This window comes from Electrophorus electricus, chromosome 11 (genome assembly GCF_013358815.1).
Source record: "Electrophorus electricus isolate fEleEle1 chromosome 11, fEleEle1.pri, whole genome shotgun sequence".
In the NCBI taxonomy this organism is placed as follows: Eukaryota; Metazoa; Chordata; class Actinopteri; order Gymnotiformes; family Gymnotidae; genus Electrophorus; species Electrophorus electricus.
The window spans coordinates 8,976,118-8,991,745 of NC_049545.1; the positions used below are offsets into that span (position 1 = coordinate 8,976,118).

At 36.8% G+C, this 15,628-nt stretch overlaps 1 protein-coding gene across 13 annotated transcripts in view; it reads right to left on the reverse strand.

The window, feature by feature from the left end:
- The window catches only part of col13a1 (collagen, type XIII, alpha 1), a 75,369-nt gene extending 72,746 nt beyond the window's left edge, over nucleotides 1-2,623 (reverse strand). For all 13 annotated transcript variants that reach the window (XM_035531742.1, XM_035531738.1, XM_035531745.1 and 10 more), the window contains exon 1: nucleotides 1,965-2,623. In XM_035531742.1, coding sequence (XP_035387635.1) covers nucleotides 1,965-2,279 — 315 coding nt within the window. In that variant the 5' untranslated portion in view covers nucleotides 2,280-2,623. The remainder of the gene's footprint in view (nucleotides 1-1,964) is intronic.
- Nucleotides 2,624-15,628: the final 13,005 nt, after the last annotated feature.

Genomic DNA, 15,628 nt, shown 5'->3' on the forward strand with positions numbered 1-15,628 from the left:
ATTTTAGAATTTTAAAGCCTATAAGTTATTTTTCTTCTAATTATATAAATTATATAAATTATTATAAATAATTATATAAATTATTTTTCAGTAACTTGTCTCACTTAAATATACAGTTTGTATTAAAGTAAATGTTTGTGTCTGTGTGCCCTAAATGAAGCCACTGAACATAAAAGTAGTGTAGTTTAGATGACGGTAACCTGGACAAACCAGAGAAAAAATTCAAACTATAGCCATATCTTTCCCCCTCCCAGTGACTAATGACTGGAAATTAATAAGAAGTCATTTTCAGCAGTAGGCTGGCCCCAGAGTGAGTCGCACCTCACTTTCCTCCAGCCTTCCTGCAGTACCATTGAGACAGTCTGGCTGCCTTTCCTGCAGTCTGCTTTGCTTCACCAATACACATTACAGGTTTCATGCACTGACCAGCCTCAGGAGTCCCCACATCTTTAATAACTAAGGCCATAGATGCAGAGAGCAAAATACTACCTGCCCAGAACACATACGTGCAGAACATACTTCACGCACTGCTGGGTGAGAGACTATCAGAGAACATTGTGTGGAAAGCATAGCTACAGGAGACTGTAGATCTCATTTTTCTCCACCTCACCATCTCAAGCTCGGATCTCCACAGGTCCCCACACAAACAGCTTGTGCTGAACCTACTGAGTGCATCTTGATCACAGAAATGAAACAGGCTTTTTTAAAGGTGAGATATTGACTTGTGCAACAAGATATTCAGTGTGTTCTCCAGATGGGACAGCTTTGCTTATAGTTTGGGATTTTCTATTGCAATACTGCTGAAGAGCCACAGCGAATGTTCAGCAACTGCTGCTGTAGATTCAAAAGGACTGGGCATCACAGGAATTAGAAATTAAAATGAAACTATTTGAATACGAAAACCACACACTGTGAAATAGAAAATACGTAAGCGTGTGAGGATGATTAATGGCATTTGCTATTGCATCACAGCGGTTACCTTGATTTATATAAACCAGACTAAACAAAGAGATGAGTCATTACTTTAACTTTCATATTTACCAAAGTAAGACAAAGTGTTCAACCAGAGTAGGGCTTAATTCGGGATCTATGGACTTGCAATGTAAATGTTTTATCGGTGGGAAGCCTGCTTACTTCCTCAAATTTTATTTTGTTTATTTAACGGTAAAATCAGTTAGACAGCTACGGATCTAAAAAAAAACAAACAAAAAAAACACCCGCCAGCCATGCACGCGTGCACGCTTTTTTTTAGATGCGCATGCACATATTTGTCCTAAAAGCAGGCATCTTTCGGGTGTTTGCCAAAGTGGGGTTTGCCGGTGAATGCTTTGCAGTGTCATATGCCCAACTGTGCCTAGTGAAAGTGAACAATGTATAAGCAAAGAGAAAAGGCAGTTAAACAGGGAGTAGAAACTGTATAGTTGTGGTAACTGTCATGTACCTTAAACGTTCACACTGAAAGCACCAGAATACCGCACTTATTCTTTCACCTAAATCGTTTACGCTGTTTTGTAATAGCATACAATGTTTTTCAAACAACCAAGTGGCATATTTGATACAATATTGATTACTTTATCGGATATTTCGAAGTTTAATTACCTAGTACTATAATATTACCGTTCAGTTGATTACAGATGAAGTGTCGTTTTCAAGCGACTCAAAATAAATACTAGTCTACTACTTATACTAAGTCTTACGGAGACATCATTTAAATATTCTAAACATTGAAAGATTGTCAACAAAATAAAATACATTGCCTGTAAAAGATTTGCACTACTCTACACCGAGCCGCATTTTACAAAGCGTGCTCTGAGTTATTCTGCTTGCTACCTCACCTGGTAATACAACACAACCATCAACTGTCATTCATTATGTAAACTTCAATTATCATCGTCAAAATCTGGGTTAAACTTCTCTTGAATCAATTTCAAATAAACAAATACATTTAACATCAGTTTACTCACCTCTTCCAACATCTGACCCAAACGGCTTAAGAGAATGGGCTCCACCTGCTCGAGGGACATCCAGTCCGAAAGCTGAGGAACTCTCTGCTTCTCCAAATTAAGCACCCTAGACTGCAGCTCCGAAGTTCTCAGGTATACCAAAATACAAATTCCAAACGATATCAAAGATAGTGCAGTACAGACTGATATGGCGGAGAGGTCTATCCTATTTGTCCAAAAGCGGTTTTTGCATGGATGCTCGGTGCAAGTCCTCTCCTCGATTGACTGAGGTGAAACTTTCCATTTCATGTCTTCTTCCATTTTTGTGAGAGGCATCTGAGCTAATTTTTTCCAGGTTTATTTAACTACAAAATTCCTGCAGACTATTTATCAGAAGGAATATAAACAAGGGTTTAAAACAACGTGATTAAAACTATAGTCCAAGAGTCGCTTTGAGCAAACAATGCCGTTAAATGACTCTCTTTCACATCAGGAAAACAAATTTTAAAACCAACTGAACAGATGCATCTTTCTTGTTCAGGTGCACTGACGATAGGTTCGAGTAGACAGAAAGTTCTACTTGTCTGGAGTGTGAACTAGTCTTGCCATCTGATTGGACTCTCTTGTGCAGAGTGGTAAGCAAGTTTCTCACTAACTGTCCTGCTGCTGTCCGATGTGCACAACACGCTATGAAACCCGAGACACTACCCACAGACGCTGAGTAGTTGGTTTATCTTGGTGCTGCGCTTCTGGACAAGCTCCTCCTTTTGATTTGTCTACGCTAAACGATGGGGCGGGACTGAAGCTTGCCCGCGCTTTGATCCGGCTCTCCTAGAAGATATTTTTAGGTGCTAAGCTAAGATGTAAGATGACCCTTTGATCTCGTACGAACAAAAATTGCTTTAGTACTTACTCTAATCGTTCCCACTCAATTGGTATTTGCCTAAATAGGCCATTGAATACTATATCATTTATATTTTAATTTAAGCTATTAATTCTTCTTTTATTATTAGGCTTTATTATCGATCACTTATAAACCAAATGTAAAATTGAGCTATACATATCAAAGTCAACACAATTATGGGACAGGTATCTTAAGATAACAAGAGTCTAAATAAGATGGATGTCTTTACTGCAAATTTTAGGTTGTGTTATTGAGTTATTTACGACAGTCAAGTATGATACAGATATTGTGACTTACAGGTGGCAATACTTGGTTTGTTTTTGCAAGAGAAAACTACAGTCCCCCCAAAAACTGTTTCTGCCACAATTGCTTTGAATTGTTCACTCTTCATTGCATTGTTTTCACGTAAACTGGTAGGTCATTCAATTTTGCCAAAAACTCTGTCAGTTCAATTCAAAGCAAGCAGATTAGTTTGAGTCACAGAGAAGGAAATCATTTTAATTAGTAATGGTTGTTGTAATTTCAAATAAGATTTGAAAGCCACACTTCATAACTGGACACAATAGAATAGTCATGTCCTGTACACGATGATCTGCCCCTGAATTAAGGCATGTGTGGGTGAATATATGTGCTATCTCTAAATTCCCAATGCCTTTCGAGTCATGTGTAAACATGTGGTAAGCAATAACAATGCTATTTCACAGTATGTTTCTTGTGTTGTTCTGTGTACTGCATTTACAATATTTTATTGAAATCTAATTCTGAAATCAAATTGAAATCTAATTTTCCCTTGACAAACAGAACTTGAGTCTTCTCCCAGGTGTCACATTAACTGATGACCTCCTCTCCACAGTCTGTTATATCTATAAAATGGATCCTCAATTTCTATCAATATTCTGGATATGTCAAAATTTGCATTAACCTTTTTTTATTAAAGGTCCTATGAGTATTGACTGTAATGTGTTTGCTGTTTTGCTGTCTGTAGCAACTAAAGCTGTGATCGGAGCATATGAACACTGACTCTCCAGAACCAGGATGGCAGACTTCAAGCCATGGCTACTCTAATTGCATTTACAAACCCACATAGGCAAAAATGATTATAGTCGTTTTTCCACAAAAGCTTTAAAAAGCTAATAGAGAATTTCCTGATTTGTGTCTCCAGCTGTGATTTACCAAACTACGTGCCCTATGCTGTTAACCACATCTGAGCCTTTGATGCCCCTGCAGACTTATTACACATGAGCTGGATGCTCTCCAAGACATTTAATGAACCTAGAACTGAATACGCCTGTAATTATGACATGACCAGCTGTCTCTGGCAAAAAAAAAAAAAAAAAAAAAAGACAAAAAAGAACAAGAAAAGGGGAAGAAGAAAAATGGAAGCAGCTGAGGACAAACAAGCCACAAATTCAAATCTGATAAGTCTTTAAGAAAAGACAAGTCCTCATAGGCTGCTGCTCAATAAAAAGATGTTTTTCAGTTTCAAACAGAAGTATAGTTGTTGATCGTGAGTAGCAACAACCTGAATGTAACACATGTAGCTTGCAAGTTAAAAATTGACCCACTGAAGAGATGTTTCTAAAATTTCCATAATGTAGTGTTACTCACAAACATCTTTTAAACAAATCTGATAAGGATATAAGTAAAATGGTAATTATGCCTCGTTATCAACTTTATAACAGTGGCTCTCCTTGTAGAGACATGTGCACCTGGACATAATCTGAACATGGCCATTCTCTGCTGAGCTATTCAGTAATCATGTACTGATTTCAATTGCTTTGCATGGCCTGTAACTGGGAAACACCCAATCTAGACCTTTAATTAAAATACATTTATATTTCCAGCATTTGGCAAACACATCAATCCAGATCAACTTGCATTAATTTATCTGTAACACAGTATGTGTGATCCTTGGGAATTGAACCCATGACCTTGGTGTTACTAGCATCATGCGCTACCAGGCCTTCTAGGTTGTCACACACCAGTCAATGCCCAGCCAGGAAGACACACTTCCACCAATCACACATCTCGACCACTTCCCTGGTCCAAATAATTCTCACCTGTTCCTTGTTTCATTTAGCTATTTATACCCACAGGTACCATCCACCAGCGCTTCACATTAACCCCAGTGTCTCTGTTGTCTCCAAAGCCATCAGTACTGTTCTGCATTGCTAAAGTGCTTTTTTTTGTTTAATAAACCTGCCTGTCAACATACACTCACGCCTTGCTATTCTGTTACTGCCATGTTCCACGGGTGATATATATATATGTAGCCTGAGAGACTTAAGCATTCAAGGAAACTGCATGGCAAAACAAGCTCCAATGAATAAACAGGTCTTATATAAGTCCTGTAATATTACATACTCCTGTAGGGGCAGTGGCTTTCAGATAGCAATCGAGGTGAAAGGGATGCATGTATTCCCCAGATACATTTGTCTGTCTTCAGTTATTTGCTACTACATTACATTTTCAGAGCACAGAGGGAAGCAGAGCAAAATTTTTTAATTCATACTTCTCGCCTTTGTTCTCCAATAACGCTTAGTATTTGAAGGCAAAAATTTAGGTCTCCATACACACACATCTGTCTGCTAAACCAATCTCTGTCTGACAACAAACAGCCTCAAAGTTTCTTCCAGTAACTGAGAAATCAGAACTATGGGCATTTCCTATATGTTTGTTTAAATTATTTAAATCTTTTGAACCTAAAACCTTAATGATGAAAAGTATGGAAACTGACATTTTTCAGATCTGATTTTGATTTTATTAGAGCATTTTAAAAATGATCCTTCTTTTTACATATACTGTCAAAACAAGAAATCCATACCACAGTATGTAATACATTTGCTGGGAAGACTGGAGGAATTTAGACAACCTTACCTAATCATTCTGCAGCTGGACAAAACAATTTAGGAGAGAATGAGTATATGACTTGGTAAACCTAGGACAAGCAAGAGAATTCTGGTCATCAATATGAAAAAGTAAATGAGATTACAACTTAAGATAACAAACAAATGCATTTTATCTTCATGATTCTACAATTTTTTTTTCTTTTGAGCAGAGTCAGTAATAACAGTAATACAAGTATAGTTATACTGTCTTAAAATTATTTCTGCAATAAGCCAACAAAATTTCTATTAAACAAATGAATCTGTAATAAGAGTCTGATCAGCTGAAGCATTTAGATTTTGTCTTGATTTAATAATATGATATGGAAAGGTATTTGCATTATGGGAGTTCGTCTTATGAAAAGCCGCATTCACTTTATTATCCCAAAATAATTAGCTCACATTAGTTCACTACCAGCTTCTCTGGCTTTCTTCAGCATAAAAGACTAGATCTCATTTTGGGATCTTTTGTAGGTATGAAATAATTAAGCAATATTCACTTAGTCATCTATATATTCATTCATTCTCAGTCTCTCACTCTCTCTCTCTCTTTCTCTCTCTCTCTTTCTCTCTCTCTCTCTCTTTCTCTCCCTCCTTCCCTCACTCTTTCCCTCCCTCTCTGATAAAGTGCCATGGCAGAGCCTGTTCTTAGCCCCATAGGCTAATCATTTAGGCTAAACACTAAACACTTCAAATCATTTGCAGGTGTATGTGGTACACTGGCTGAAAATGAAGCAAACATGACACTGATGGCAATTGAAAGGATCGGACCAATACAACATTTAGGATGCAATGTTTCGGAAAGCTTTCACACTATAAGATAGGTTTTACATTTTTCTTATTTTGGGCATAACATCTTTTTATGCATGTTGATTTTAAGCCTTTATGTTTAATTTAGTTTAATATAATTGAGTGGTTTATAAGCATATCTAACAACTGTATCACTTACATATAGAAATTATTACTCGTGCTCCCAGCACTGTGTTACACAGTGCAACTGCCATGGACCAAACATGTTCTAAAGAAATGGTCCAGTCGCTGCACTGCTTTTAATGAGAGCAAGCCTTCCTGAACCACAGCATTCCCTCTCCATCGCTCCTTTTCTCCTTCCTCTCATTGAAGAGTGGCCACAATGCGGAGCTGTACTCTTTTAAATGCCAGGAGGCACAGAGGATGCCTGCTCCTGGGGTTCAGTGGTTAGCCATAGCCTTGGGCCCCATGTGGCCTGTGAGCATTTCTCACACTTCTATAATCAGTCCTGTGCTCCACCCTCAAACCTTTTTTCTTTTTTGGATATTAAAGTATTGCTGACATTCACATCAAATAAATTACAGGCCTAGAAGCACTTATGGTCAGGTCATTTAGTCCTTTTTTTCCTCAGAGGGAGAAAGGGAGAGAGTGGGAGATACTTGTTCATTTTTCTCAGCTGCCCACTAACTGAGCACCTGTTTGCCTGTGGCACAAATGAACAAAATCCCCCAAATGATTGAAAGCATGACAAATAATATATTGTTTAAATGAGTCAGGTACTCAGATGAGTAACACAGCAGCTTATCTGGAGCTGATGAACAGCAAATAATTTACATGTGTCCATGATTCCAGCCATCATGCATGTATGGGCTTGGGTGAGAGTAGGTTTGTGAAAACTGAGGACAACAGCTATTACACTTATTAATCTAATGCCATTTTTCTTGCCATTCTCTTCATCCTGAGCAGGTTAATGGCCACACATGTAACTCTGTCTGGGAAGTGAAAAAGTTAAACCACCCTCATTAATTAAAGATCAAAAAAGTGTTAACCCCTTTCCCTCTTTTGATGGTTGCATCCTCCCTCCATCACCCACTATTTGCCTTATTGTGTTAATAAAGTGGGATAAAGGACAAATTAGAAACAGGGATCCTGAGGGGAACATATGGTGAGCCTTTATAATGCACCATGAAAGACAACTCAGTATAGCAAAAACCATTGGCACATGATCAGTGTTTGGCTAAAGCTGCCTAAAATCAAAAAGCTGTGTCTTTTTCTTGGGCTGTGTAAGTCTATTGAATCACTCTGTTTTTTTGTTGTGGCATGTATGTGGCATGTTACCTGGCTTCACAGCTGCATACTTTTCTTCAGTGTCTCAACCAGTAATTGTAGCTATAACACTTTGGCTACTTTTATATCTTCATTTAGAGCAGATTTTCCAATTTGTACTATTTGCAAACTTTATTTGACTTCTTTACCCACAGTTTATGATTAAAGACTTCTGTAAGGGAATTGAAGCACGAGTCGTCATCACTACGGTCCCTATGGATCTGACAAGTAAAGTAAAAGCTATAGGCCTGGTACATGTCTATTTGCAGTGTCACTTTTAACATATAGCAAATACAAAGATGCCAATTCTGTGTTGTACACTGTATAAACATTGTAAAAAAAACATTTCTAAAGTAGTATAAATGTATTTTGCGGGCTGACTACCTTCTGTCATCCGTGCAAATTAACACTGCAACTTCACCTCAATTTACTCGCTTATCATTAATAAGAACTTTGGTGTTATTTTTTGCCCTCCAAAATTTTTTTAAAAGTTGCACATCTGACTTAGGGACCACAGGGTTTAATTGCACTGGACCGAGTGCGGGTGAGCTCATTGGGCGAGGTTTGTTTGGCGTGGCCTGGCAGAGGGAAAAGAGCTGCCTCAGCACCAGTTTTCAGCTGGGTGCTGGCTATGTTGGGCTTGTTTTCTGTTTGGTCATGCTTTCAGGCAGTATCTTCCCACACTCAAAGCTAAGACTCGTTTGTCCTCCAAAATCTCTGATGTTGCTTCACTTTTAAGATACTGACTACAGAATTTTATGCCATTTTGTGACATATAATTACACATTCAGTAAAATGTGAAAAACATTCAGCCTTTTAGTAAAAAAAATTATGGACATACAATATATAACCTTTCAAATCTGACATTAGTATTGAAATAAGATAATCCATTTGCACTTTTCCTTTTCTTACTGCAAATGTTTAATTTCAGTTCCCTCTGTACACAGCATAAACCTAAGTGCTCAACTAACACCAAAAGTGTGTTGGGTCCAGCTGGACACAAATTAATACTGTAAGTTCATTCTACATGTGTTATAGATTTGATTAGATCAAAAGCATCAATAAAAAAATGTCAAACTGTGTGCCAGATCTTTTTTTATCTCAACCTATGTTAATAGCCAGGTGCAAAATGCACCAGGAGACTAAAAGCAATAAGATAAAAGGGAAGAAGCAGTGTTGAATATCCATCGCTTGACTTCATACTGGCCAACTTGGCCTTCAGCTATCATGAATAAGGTGAAAAGCCACATTACATAATCCAAAATGTGTGTGTGCGTGTGTGCGCATGCGCGCGCGCATGTGTGTGTGTGTGTGTGTGTGTGTGTGTGTGTGTGTGTGTGTGTGTGTGTGTGTGTGTGTGTGCTTGCTGCTTTTCATCAATTTGCTGCTTCTCAAATCATTTCTAGAGATGGAAAGGAGGCAGGCTGAACAGGTGTATAGACAGGAAACAGAGATTGTGATGTTTCCAGCACTACAGACACAGTGGTCCATCATCTCTAATATAACACAGGCAGGTCTTTGCTTTAAGCCATTTATACCTCTGCTAAGGATTACTCTTCTAAGACAGAAAAGCCCATATCTGGAGGCCAGAGTGGGAGTGATGAGTCATCATGATTCTGCCCTGCCTGACTTTCACCCAGTTATGAAAGGCATTTGGGGTTTTTTTTCAGTATTCCTCAAATTGACATACATAATTTTAAGATGGTTATATTTCCATGGGTGTTTAGCAGTTTCACAGCTTTGAGCTGGACAGAGATCAACAGAGATCCACAGCTGTTTAATGTAATGAATTTCAGCTGATGCTGAAACTCCCGATGTAACTGATGCTGAAACAGAAATCACCAGGGGCTGAAAATGCAGCTGAATGTTACTGGATCCTTTATAGGAAAACATTTGGAGTATATTGAGAACTTGAGATTTTAAAATTGTAACAGTAATAAGTTCTTTAATCACTTAATGAAATGTAAAAATAGAAATCTAAATTTTCCTGTTATATTTTGCCAGTGGAAATCACCCAGTTTAAAGTATTATGTTATGTACTGCTGTTCAGTAGCACAGACTTTAATACATGGATATTCCCCAACAGAGTTGAGGAATCCTTTCAGTTGTTTCAGTTGTTTTTTCACTGTCTGGATGAGATTCGAGATCATTCTCAGCAAAACCTGCTAAAGTACTATGGAAGATTAAGTAATTTAGTCAAACTTTGGATCATGATAGCTGATAAACTTCAACATGTTTTATTTGATTTCTCTTCTCAGTCATAAGTCAAATTCTGTCATCTAAACTTAAAAGTAAAAAGATGAAAGTTAGAAAGACTTATGGTTTATTCAGACTTCCCTTGATCCAATGATTAGAAAAGGTCTATTGTATGATGGACTACTGTAATTACAATATGAAATAATGATGCAGCATTTACAATGTGAAACAAGATTATAATAAGGAGCCAAGATTGTAGATTCTAATAAGAATGTGTCTCCACACCTCTTCACAGATGCTTCATGTCTTCACTGAAAGTCAGAATATGAAGACTATTAAAGAGAATGCTACCAAACAAAATTGTGGTATCTGTCTGAACAATTAATGAAAATAAAGCAGCTTATGTTGATCTTTCAGGAAAGAAAGGGGACCCTTGCTGTGAAAATAAACATTTGTCATGGCTACTTTCTCCTACTGTATTGTAGTAGCAGGCATCAAAAGAACATTTGTTCATGGTTTGTAGAAGGTTTGAAACCATGGCACATTAAAGGCCTTTGTTGATAATTACACTGAGGGGGATGGGGGGACAAAGGCTTCAGTCCATCCTCAGGTTGAGAGTTGCTATATACCAGCCAAGTTAACAAAAGATCAGAACATTTCATAGATAATAGTATCAGTTTTAAAGCCCAATAGGATCAGTTTTAAAATCAGTATTAAGTATTAACTGCTTTACCAACGGATTCATTATACTTTGGTAAAATATGTTTTATTTTCCAGACTACAATTACAAGATCATTCCCTAAGGATGCAAAGAAAACATGCCCTTTTGGTGAGAAGTAATAATTCCCATTAAATGTAGTTCATGAATGCTAGGCCATGTTTTTGTTATTAGGGAGCAGAGGATTGCTAATTGGTGGCCTGCAGCTAGATTCCACTGAATGTCAGCTGAGAAAACATGGAACTTGTCTCGTAATCATGGTTATTGAAGGACTAATCAGATGCCACCAGAAACAAATTAGATTGGCAGGGACCAGTGAACACATTTATTTCTGAACACATTTCCCCAACACCTAAAACACATTTATTCTCTTGTGCACTATAAATATCTTCACTGCTGAAATCATGAAAATGGTAGTATAGTAATATAGTACTTGCTTTGATTAAAGTGTTTCGGTTACAAAGCCATGACCTGTTTAAATAGTAAAATGAAATCAACACAATGATGGTAATTTCAAGCATGTACAATAAACTGTTTTTTTTTTCTGGACCCCTTCATTACAACTTTTAGAAAATAAACTATGTTGTTCTATAAAAGGCAGCTGCTGCATGAATTCAGCTTGCTTTCAGCATATCCAAAAGCATTGTTGGGATTTTGCTAACATAAATCATGTTCAGCACCAACTCCTGAAACCACTGTCTTTGCCAAACACAGCTGTCCATATTTATATTTGACATTAAACTGAAAAAAAGCAATGCCATCAATTTTAAATCGAAAAACATTAAGCATGCAACATGTTGTTCTTTAGGTACTTCAGTCCCAACATCAGGGTTCTCTTCAAAACACTGTAAAGCCTGGCATATTTTTAACCCATCCCATATATATATATATGTATACTAACAGACTAACATCTAAACTGTCTGAAATGAACTGAACTCTCTAAAAATGAAGTGTCAAACCAAATCACTTAAAGATTTGCAACATCATATATATATATGATGTTGCAAATCTTTAAGTGATTTGGTTATATATATATGCTGCATTAAGTGATTTGGATATATATATATGCTGCATTTTTTAGGCAGTGCAGATGTTAGTCTATTATGTTTGTCACATCTCCAACTCATAACATCATCAAAGTAGGTACACTGCAACACATTCGGCATATACGACTGCATTACAAAGACTGGAGTCACATCCCTGATGAATGTTAAATATCTTTGCTTAAAAGTGTGAACAGGCCACTGACTTTTAGAAGGTCCTCTTTGCCAGGACAGCGACTGTGTCTTACCTGGGTCAACAGAAAGGTCAAGAGCTTTACAGCCTTTTAGTACAGGCTTTAATGGTCATTTAAACTTTGCATTGTGGTTTAAACTTTGGTTAGACCACTTTTAGGTTACCCAGAATCAAAACAAGACACCAGTCAATACATTTCTGATGGTGTGTACATAATCAGCTTCAATGAAAATTAATGTAACTATTACTAGCTTGCTGTAGAAATAAAAATTTTGGAACTGGTTGCTTGGTAATTTTATATGTTTTTGCTGATGTAATAAAGCCTCATTACATTTTTGTAGGTTTTTTTATGTCAGCTGCTCTTTACAATGTAGAATAATTTCTCGATGAGTAAACTAATAGAAATGGTCCACAATTAATTGTAAAATGTAACATAAAAAATGTAAAAGTCCAAAATTACTTCTCATAAACTCTCATATGTTCATTATCCGATATTAGGACTTTTGCTCTTCTTCTGTGAAGGCCCATCATTAGAGACAGGAGGTCTTCTTGCAAATGCAGTGTACAGTATAGGGATTCCTGCTTGTGATCAGTGTAGGTCTCATTACTGTAATTTTTGTTGCTTATTTACATTATATTATTAATATTTTACTAAATTAATTTTACTTTACAAAATTAACAAAAATATTCTACTTATGGAAGCACCAGAGGACATACAGTAGTATTAGTTAATCTGAACTATAAAAGAAGTGCAGAAGAGGTGATTAAATTTTACCTTAATAATTAAGTTCAATCTAATTAAAAGGTAGCTCAACAACCACACACAGTCCATTGTCTTCTACTAATAAATTAAGTGTACCCTCTGAAATTATATATCCTGTAGGCTGTCCTTAGAGGTTTTATTTGAACTTTTGATAATTAAATCAATTTTATTGCAAGTACTTTACATAAAACTTTGCCTTAAGAGCAATTTTGAATGCAGGGGTCTCAGTTTTAACAAAACAACACTACATTCAGTTTCATCTTTTACTGAAGAGAAGAATTTTTATGCTTATTCATTCTCTGTAAATCAGACATGATCAATGAAATAGTGGTTAAATTGTTTAAGTGCTTACTACTTATTTTTAATGCTTGAATATATTATTTGATGATGCCAGCTAGAAATGCTCATTCTAGTTGAAAAACAGATACTTATCGAGCAAAATCCAAGACTGTTACCACTAGTAAGTATATACATTTTACAAATAAGTTGAAAAAGAGTAAAAAAAAAATCATAATTAGAGACAATTATAATACCCAGATGAATAAAACACACACATTTGGAGAGGAAAAGGCATTGTAACTATTTTAGCTGGGTAACTTCACAGGGGGGAATTATGATTCTTATGATTACTTGTAAAAAACTATGTACATTGACAAATATAGATATTTGTGGTGAGATGGCTTTAAAAATCTTGTCTCAGGTCCTCACAAGGCACAGGAACACTGGGAAGTCAAACAAAATATGGCAATGAAGACAGTTGCCCATATTCAAGAAATACCTCTATCACCGTGGATGAGTTTAGAAAATGGACCTGAATATCAGATCAGTCACAAAAGAAATGAAGCTTTAAGGAAAGTCTCTTAAGGTATATCTTATGGTAAGTGTTTTGTACAGAATGTAACAGAAACCAAACCCAATGTGTTAATTGGGTTCCTATAGTACAGATATAGCCTATATGTAGGATTATATAGCTGATGTGCCCCTGTTTTTCTATATAAACACAGCTAATGAATGACTTTGTAGACATGACACACCACTTAAACCAATCTGTTCCAGCAGTGACAAACCACAGTTGGAAGTATAGTTGGAGCTGAAAGTACAACAGCTCTGAAAAACATTAGTATTTCTCCTGGCTTGTGGTATACCTTTTGAAAAGAGAAAAAAAAGACCAAATAAGGTAGTGTGTTCTTTGTGTTCCTGTAAGCACAAGACTAGCCTCTTCTGCAACAAACACAAACACCAGGAAGGGAGTGAATGGCTCTGTCAGATAAACCTCGGTGGCAAGTAATTGCAGCCATGCTGCACTTGACTTGACAAGCCTAACAGCACTAAAGTCATTCATTAGGCCCAAGCACAGAGGTTGTTGACACAGGTGCTAAACTTATCATTAATGACCAGTGCAGTACGTTGTGGGTGGTAATTCTGTTCAAAGTCATCCTTTAAAAAAAAATCTTACTACACCCCACAGACGGCATGAATCTCTATTTGTATTATGGGTGAGTGTGCTAAGTAAAAATTATACTGTAAAATTTTGTTACATTTTTGAATTGCAAGCCTCAGAGAGTTTGCCATTTAGTAACTGTGCTGCAATCACTATGATATAAAGGGCAATATGAGTGAAATGGCACAGCTTTTGATTGCACAATTAACTGTTTCATTGTCTCCAGCAAGACCTGACATATGGAGAAGTGTTTTGGAAGGTGAGTCAGGGGTTGAAGCAAGAGCATGTCAAGCAGCAGTTCCTTTCATGCTCTTGCCTCAGGGCACGGCACCTATGCTTCATTTCCACATGGGCTCGGTGTGATCACTCTGGTTGCATTGGTTCAAATGCACATCATTTTTAACAGTGGGATACTTAACTGAAGCCCTTCTAATGACCCAGTCCATGTTAAAACTAATGCAGGCTGCAATGTCAAATGACAAATTGCTCCTATAATGTGATGGGATGTCCCATAATTATCATACAATAATGCTTTAAGGCATTTTGTTAAATATTAGTGTCAAACACTCATCATAAATAGTACATTGTGTCTTCTACAAATCAGTGATGAATTTATAGATTTATAAATTATTTTTCCTATTATATTTGATGAGGATAACTTAAATGCCCTTTTGCCTTTCTCATTATGGTGCAATCAGGAAAGCTAGCTCTAGAAATTGCTTACTGTTGGCAGAGAAGCACAGAGGTCATAGAACTTGGCTACAGCCCAAGAGGGCATTGGGTTTAATCCCAGAAGATAACATTCTGTGGCTGCCATTGTATCCCTGAGCAAAACACTTAACCTAACCACCTTAAGATGCTTCAGAGACAAAACTGTTGGCATTTGTTAGGCAAGCATGTCAGCAGAAATATGCAATAATAGTACAAATCTTAAAAGCTGTGTGGGATCTTGATTTCTAAATTTCTTTCATTTTGGGACATTACAAAAATAGTGAAACAGTTATCAAACTATGCCAAAAAAAAAGTGTCCATAATCATGACCAGTCTGAAAATAACTAAACATTTAGTATGTTTTAGCATGAAGATAAAAGGGAACTTCTAATGAGCAGCTATCAAGTTCATCAGGTTAAGTTCAAAGTAAGAACTGTAGCCTGCAGGGAAAATGGACTGGATGTATTGTAGACTGAACTTCACGGTTAGATTTATCTTTATGTGTGCGTGCGCGCACACACACACACACACACACACACACACACATGCCCAGAAAGAGTATTTTAGAGACAATTTTCAATCATCTTTTTAATAATTCTGATCAAAATACTAGCCTTTATCACTTCTCAGTTAACATGGAAAACACATATTGATATGCAGCATATGGAGAACAATCTGGTACAGTCAAAAAAGAAGAAAGACTGAGCTAAACCCCTGAGTGCTGTGAAATCCAACCTATTACATAAGTATGAACA